Source organism: Limulus polyphemus, unplaced genomic scaffold (genome assembly GCF_000517525.1).
Source record: "Limulus polyphemus unplaced genomic scaffold, Limulus_polyphemus-2.1.2 Scaffold4355, whole genome shotgun sequence".
NCBI classification, from domain to species: Eukaryota; Metazoa; Arthropoda; class Merostomata; order Xiphosura; family Limulidae; genus Limulus; species Limulus polyphemus.
The window spans coordinates 36876-45128 of NW_013669965.1; the positions used below are offsets into that span (position 1 = coordinate 36876).

At 35.0% G+C, this 8253-nt stretch overlaps 1 protein-coding gene across 1 annotated transcript in view; it reads left to right on the forward strand.

Moving 5' to 3' along the window:
- The window catches only part of LOC106471016 (transducin-like enhancer protein 4), a 35262-nt gene that overhangs the window by 21472 nt on the left and 5537 nt on the right, over positions 1-8253 (forward strand). Inside the window, exons 9-14 of the mRNA XM_022399646.1 lie at positions 2118-2180; positions 6276-6384; positions 6623-6768; positions 7184-7254; positions 7416-7596; positions 7933-8001. Of these exons, the coding sequence (XP_022255354.1) occupies positions 2118-2180; positions 6276-6384; positions 6623-6768; positions 7184-7254; positions 7416-7596; positions 7933-8001 (639 nt within the window). The remainder of the gene's footprint in view (positions 1-2117; positions 2181-6275; positions 6385-6622; positions 6769-7183; positions 7255-7415; positions 7597-7932; positions 8002-8253) is intronic.

Here is an 8253-nt window from a genome sequence, read left to right on the forward strand (position 1 = left end):
CACCAAACACGAGAAGTGCCTTTTATAATATCTAAAACTCTATGTCCAGTTTTTGTTTTAGCCAGAATGACATTTATAATAATAATAAAAAGTTCGTTCTAAAACATTTTTTTCTTTTTCGTGGCATTAATCTTAAATGGTTAAAACACATTCAAAGTTAAGATGACCGTCTTATCCACCTTCCCCCTAAGAAATTTTATCCAACTTGAATGGTGAAAACAAAGGTTGAAAATCATTCATTGATGTATACTTTTGTTTGTAAATGCTGATTCCATTTCAATAATATGCGTCTGTTTTTGTATTTTCTTTAGGTCTGATCTTGAACTGGTATATGCTAAAGGGCTGGCTAAACTTTCAAGAAAACTGATCAAAGCCACAGAAGAAACGATTGGGTATAAAATAATGATATTATAGTTCGTTCAGTGTTTATCTCATTTTATAAGTGATATCAATAATGATATATCCCTTCAGTTATGATTAATGACTAAACGTTATATAAAAAGTTGCAAAAATAATAATGTTGCACTTTGTTTGTTCTAATTTCAATGTTATATCAATAATAATTTTGTTCTATTTTTAAATAATATGCAGCTCTAATATACAATTACGATTGGTACTTAAAAGGTATCTAAAAATGTTAACATGTAATAAAAAAGAGAGAGAGAAAAAAGCGGAACATCTGAATTATTTTGGTTTACAGGAAGTTGGTATCAGAATTGCAATTACCAGGTTCTCACAGATTTTGTAATGACAATTTTTTTGGTAATTATTAACCAATTAACGAATTGTTATAGATCCTACGTATTATTTTGCACGCGAGACCGGATTTAGACCCCTTGAGGCCTCCATCTATGCAACACTGCGATGCTTGGGGGTCCCCTTCTTTGGGGCTCGAGACTCCCATGCAATTGCATGGGTGCACCCCTCCGAATCTGGCACTGTTTACACGTCAAAATTTCTGCTTGGGAACTAAACTTGAAGATACACCTATATCTTGGTGTTTGTGGAAACATTCTGCCTAGAAGGATAATGTCTTCTTAATGACCAATAACATATGATTGAAGCAAGTTACCTACACGGATCAGTACTACAAATTAACCCAGTAACGTACGTTGAGAGTAACATTTTGTTTACAATAAAACTCCCGCAGTATAAAACCTGTTTTTCTTTCTATTAAAGCTTTATTTTCTGTTCACCAGAAAACTCCATCATAGGCTAGCTCCTAGAAAGTAATTTATCAGTTCCTGATATCCATGACCATTTAGATGTGCAAGACACGTCACAGTTATGTAAAACGCAGATTACCACAAAGTACCCCACCACAATCCTTCAAATTACACACAATACCATGATCAAAGTCAAATTATTTGCCTCCAGACCCATAATTAGCTATCATTTCAAACCTGGGTGGGGCAGCTCTCACCACTTCACAAAGTTTCTAAGAAATCATCAAAATGTCGGTGCTAATAGACTCAACACCAAGCCAAGTGTAACGAAATATTTTTAATATTAATATTTGGTTTGTATGACCTGGCCCTTCCTTTGGGACATCTATTACGGCTGAGGCCCAGGACTCGCCTTAGGGCCCTGAAAGCTATTGACTTTTGGATTAAATTATATGCATTCTCCCGCTTTTCCTGAGAGTAATTTTCCGAATTTTGATGCATTTTTTATTGGGATATATTGAAAAGTGGAGGGTCGAGCCCCCTGCTTCCTACGCCACTGTACTGAGCTGTATCAGTTATTCAAAGAGCGTGCAGTTATTTCTGACAAGTTCTTTATATATCAAGATGGTTTCTGTAAATAGAGGACATATCGCGAGTTTATAGTTATTAAGGTAAGTGTCAAACTTAACATTTTAGTTAAAAATCAATATAGTACAGACGTGCCCACAAGGTCGCTTTTAGTACGTGAGCGAGTTTGTAACAACTTTTAGTACATTAAGTAGTTTCGTGTTTTAGTAATCGTTTTAAGTTCATTCTGGTCAGAGGTTTCTACGTGCGTGAAAAATTTAAGAAAAATATTTAACCGCTATATATATCAGGGTTAAAAAGATCATTTGATCTATATCAATTAAAGCGTTTAATTTAAAACTTGCCTTTATTCTTTTCTTTCAGAACCGTATCAGCTACCTGGCAAGAAGTGGCAGTGGTAATGGAGAACGAATCCGAATTGCACAAGTACGTGGTTGGCCTATTCCTGGCGCGCGCGCACACACACACACTTGGTGCTCATACCTCATACACACATACGCTTTGCTTGTTTGTTAAATTTCATGACAAGCTACAAGAGGGCAATTTGTTTATTGAATTTCGTAACAAGCTACTAGAGGGCACAGTAGCTTGTCACGAAATTCAACAAACAAATCGCCCTCTAGCAGCTTGTCACAAAATTCAACAAACAAAGCGCCCTAGTAGCTTGTCACAAATTCAACAAACAAAGCGCCCTTTAGTAGCTTGTCACGAAATTCAACAAAGTGCCCTCTAGTAGCTTGTCATGAAATTCAATAAACAAATTGCCCTCTTGTAGCTTGTCACGAAATTCAACAAACAAATCGCCCTCTAGTCGCTTGTCACCAACTTCAACAAACAAATCGCCCTCTAGTCGCTTGTCACGAAATTCAACAAAAGAGGGCGCTTTGTTTGTTGAATTTCATGACAAGCGACTAGAGGGCGATTTGTTTATTGAATTTCGTGACAAGCTACAAGAGGGCGATTTGTTTGTTGAATTTTCTGACAAGCTACTAGAGGGCTATCTGCGCTAGCCGTCCATAATTTTAACTTATAGACTGGAAAGGAAAGTAGGTAGTCAGCAATACCCACTACCAACTCTTGTGTGATCGAATAATGGGGTTTGACTGTCACTCTTTTAGCGCACCCAAAACTATGTAGAATGTTTTGCGGCAACGGAACGCAAGCCACGAATCCCCAGTGTCACATGTCCGAACACTCTCACTACTAGGTTACGCTCAACCCGCATTGGTTAAAATATTGTTTTTTAACATGGTCTTGCAGTTAAATCTGGGAGCTTAACAAATTTTACACTTGAGATATTTATAAAACTCGGAGATATATCAATTATTATTATTAATGGCTTTATTTTTAATTAGTGTTTTCTCTCGTAGTTGTGTTTGTGTTGTTTTAAATATTGTTTATGAGTGTTTGTACAAAAAGTAATTTAAGCATAACTACACATACATTAGGTTGAGGTTGATGGGCTGCATACGAAGGATCAGGGTTTGAGACTTATTGCTACTGGACACGGTTCGCATTTTTAATCGTAATCACATTATAAAGCAATGGTCAATCCCATTTTTCGGTTCAAAGAGTCCGATGAACCCTTCGTGGCTGCCTGCCTTCCCTTTGGTCAAATAGCTCAAAATTAGGGACGGCCATATCCTGTACCTTAAAGGCTTCTGACCTGGCTGTTCGGTCTGCCTGCGTACAAAGTGCCATTCAGGTAGAAACTTCAAATTCAGAGGATTTAAATCCTCGTACTCGGCGTCCTCTTTCAACAATGTGTGAAATATATTTCTTAAAACCTTGTTTGTGTTTAAGTTAAGCACAAAGCTACACAATGGTCTATCTGTGCTCTGCCCACCACGGGTATCGAAACCCGGATTCTAGCGTTGTAAGTCCGCAGACATACCGCTGTGCTACTGGGGGGGGAGGGGGGCTCTTAAAACCTATACCTAATGTACGGAAATCGGCCACTTTAATAAAGTTCTGAGCTGTCTTAAGTTATATGACCTGTTGGATATGTCACTGACCATTCTGTTCGGTATATTATTAGTGCTGATATTTTAACATGATATAGACGCAAGAAAAACCTTTGCAAGCGAAGGCGGAAACAAAGCAAGCAATGTTTGTTCAAACTGATGGTTTTGTGGTGATAATAACTGTTGTATGTACGTGGTTTCTAATTTATCCAGTATTTACGTACGTGTGCACATAGCTGCAACACACACAGAACCACTTTTTTCCTGTTCAACAATATTTACCTGCTCAACGTTCGACCTTGACCTTCCAGAACGAACGAGAACTACCTTTAGAGACGCACGAGTGCGCTTTGTTCACATTTCTACTCCAGCAAACGCGTCAGACAAAAAGATAACGTTCTTTATCCATGAGAAACGTTTGTTTAAAATGTTTATTCGTGATATTACACCTTTATAATGTCATCTGTGAGTAACTGTAGCGAACTAAAATTAAAAAACAACAACTCTGTAATATTTAAGTAAAAAATCCAATACCATGATACCAAATTAAGTACAAAGTTAGCATTTTATTACTGAAGTAAGTGAAAAGCCAACTTTATGGCGCTGACGGAAATCCCAGGTTATTTCAACTGTATTAATAGTGAAGTAAACAATAGTTAAATCTTGGATAATAAGGTTAAAGTCTCCAGCTGTGTGATACTGAGGTAAACAAAAGTTTAGCACACTTTTGCCCCCTCCCCAGTGGCACAGCAGAATGTCTGGGGTCTTACAACGCTAGAAACCGGGTTTCTATACCCGTGGTGGGCAGAGCACAGATAGCCCATTGTGTAGCTTTGTACTTAATTACAAACAAAGCACTCTATTATTGAAATAAGTTAGAATTTATTCTTAAATAAATAAAAGGAGGTTCTTTGATATTTAAGTAAATCAAAGACAAACTTTTCGGTTTTGTTATTGAATTTTGTGCAAAGCTACTCTCGAGGGCTATCTACGTTAGCCGTCCGTAATTCGATTATAGGCTACTATAATCGAATAGTGGAATTTAGCTGTCACTATTATAACGCACCCATGACCCCAAAAAAGCGTGAACTACGAAACCTTGGACACTCAATACAACAGCCTAATCGCTGGGCCGACCCTAGTGCTGATTTTCGTCTTACTTCAATATCACAGTGCTGATTTCCGTTCTACTAAAACACCCTAGTGCTAATTTTCGTCCTACTTTAATATCACAGTGCTAATTTTCGTCCTAATTCAACACCCTAGTGCTGATTTTCGTCTTACTTCAATATCACAGTGCTGATTTCCGTTCTACTAAAACACCCTAGTGCTAATTTTCGTCCTACTTTAATATCACAGTGCTGATTTTCATCCTACACCAACACCCCAGTGCTGATTTTCGTCTTACTTTAATATCACAGTGCTGATTTTCGTCTAACTTCAATATCACAGTGCTAATCTTTGGTTTACATGAATGTTACCAAGATAACCTTTGACTTACTTTCGAATCACAAAGTTAACTTTTTAGTTGACTTCAATGCAACAGAACTAAACTTTAGTTTAATTAAATATCAAGCTGTTGAAGTAGAACCAAAATTAGCACTAGGGTGTTTTAGTAGGACGAAAATCAGCACTGTGATATTGAAGAAAATCAACTCTATTGCATTGTATGATCAAGAGTCATTGATGTTAAACAAAGGTCATTTCTGTGTTATAAAATAAAGTGTTTTATCTTAGCATTGAAATAAGCCACGGACGGCCCTTTAGTAATGAAGGAACCTCATAGATTAGTTTTATGGTTCTAAATTAAATTAAAGTTCACATCTGTGGTGTTTAGACAGTTCCAAAATATAACAATATTTTTGGCTGAAATTACACAATTTTTATGCGATATTGTATAATTTTATTCTTCCGTATTTTGAGTTTGTATGTATAACATTGTTGTGGTTATCACATCGATTTTCAGTTATATGATTTTGGAAAGGGTTACCGTATTTTTCGGAATATAAGACGTACCCTTATTTTTGAAGACAAAGTTTTGGGGAAAACTTTATTATACTAACTCCATTACTATTATTTATTTTTTCTATTATTTAGGGAGTATTATAAATAGTTATGTTTTTAAAAGAAAAAAAACTACTATTGTTATAAATAACACATTAATTCTAATGCAGTGGTTAAGAGAATTTTATTGAATTGTAATTATGTAGGTAATTTAATAAGCTCCATTTTTGTTTTTTAATAAATGTTTCGGTGTCTGATATTTTAACTAGAACTAAGTGTACAATTCAACTACTACATATTTACTGTCCACAGAAGATAGGAGAAACTATGTGGCAGATATAACCTTTTTTTGGGGGGGGTGTTTCAATTCTAAGTAACCACAAGGTGTCACATGGAATGGTTGATTGAGGTAAATGTTATCATGATATAGCTATGTGTCTACCTCTATTTTTGACAAGTTAAAACCTTGACTTAAAAGTTTCATAATTTTTGTACCTACTTCCGTAAATCAACCAGGCAAGATTGTGTCACAAACATTGAATATGTTTTCTAGGGGGACAAATCCACCACTCCTGTTCCAAAATCAATCACTCCAACCAGCTCTGCAGGGAGTACTCCTGGTTCAAGTGGGTTAAAGTCAGTTCCGAAAGGTCCACCAATTGGTAAATATTATGGTAAACTGAAAGCTCAAAACAGAATGAAAAAAATTATAAACAAATACTTAGAAATTTTGGTTATTTTAAAAAAGGAAATAATTAAGCTAGAAGTTTTTGAAATTAACAAAGTAAACCAGAATACTACTGCTCAGCTTGTTTCTGTTATTTACTGCGAATTTGTTGTATATTGTCAGTAATGGCTATTCCAGTTACTTATGGGAACTTATTATCCATTAACTTCAAGGTCCTCCATATCCTTATCCTATACACAGCAACATGGCTGGATCTCATGGGCCAGTTCCAGCTGAACTTGGTTCTAATGCTGCATTCTCTCCGAGCATGTTACACAATAATATTTCACCATCTCTAAGTTCTTATCCTCGCTCTTTGGTGAGTCTGATGTTTTGTATTGAAAGTGCTAAAGTTTGTTTTTATCGTTTTTAAGTAATCTTATCTTGCAAACTTTTTTGATTTATGATAATTGGTTAAAAGTTATCAACTACATATTTCATCAAACATATTTAGAAAATTGGAATATGTTTAGTAAATTTTTTCAATTCCTCCAAAATTTAAGACTTGTAAAGTGCCACTAAGTTTGAAACATTCATCTTAGTTGAATATTAGTCTAAAGATTGTTTGGAGAATTTTGAGCATCTATCTCTAAGGTCTCTTAGGAAAGAAACTGTATGTTGCTGGGTATCTTCTTGTTTTTTTGTAATTGGGATTCAGTATTTTGTTTTGAATTATCATGGATAATAGTCTAGATTGTGTTTTATTAGTGGTAATTCATGCTTCTCATCACCAGGTTGGAAGTTATGATCCACACACTGCATTGAGAAATGCTGCAGGATTTGGTCCTGTCACAGGGGGAAAACCGTAAGTATTATTTATATTTTTTCAGATACATTAAAATCATTACAGTTTTTTCTACAAAACGTTTACATTTAACATTCAACACAAATATATAAAAAAAAAAATGTTTGCATAATTATAAAAGCAGTCATAGTTGTACTTTTCTGTTTTCAACTTATCAGCAGGACCTATTCATTCCATGTCAGTGCAGATGGTCAAGTGCAACCAATCCCATTTCCTCCAGATGCACTCATTGGCCCAGGCATTCCCCGACATGCTCGCACAATCAACACTCTTAGTCATGGAGAAGTTGTGTGTGCTGTAACGATTAGTAATCCCACCAAATATGTCTATACAGGAGGAAAGGTTGGTAGAAATTCATATTATTTGAAAAACAAAACAATAATAGTTAATAAAATAACAAACTACCATATGTTTCCATTAATTTGGGTTAGATTATTTTTATTTTGATTTAAAAACTATCTAAACAACTTGGAAATTTATTTTTATAAATATTTGAAACCTTGCTGTTTTTTAAAAATTGTTTAAGGAAGTTTGTTAATATACTATAGTAACTGCTAACATTAAGATCAAATTAGTTTAAATAGAATAAGTTGAACCAAGATTTCAAATTGATTCTCATGTTTGTTCTTAATTTAGCTTTTGTGACTGATCAGTATACAAATATTATGTTAATTGTAGGGTTGTGTTAAGGTGTGGGATATAAGCCAGCCTGGTAGCAAAAGTCCAGTTTCTCAACTTGATTGCTTGGTGAGTAGTTTTCTATTAATTGTTGTTGTTTTGTCAAACTATATATACCGTATTTTTCGGTGTATAAGACGCACTTTTTTACCCCAAAATTTGTTGTCAAAATCTGCTTGCGTCCTATACACCGAAGGTATGAATAATATATATCTATATATATACAATATACACAAGCCATGTGTAAATATATTTAAATAGGCATGCATAGATTAGTTCAATTGAAGTTAGCTCTTAAAATCAGGTAAGAGTTATAATTCA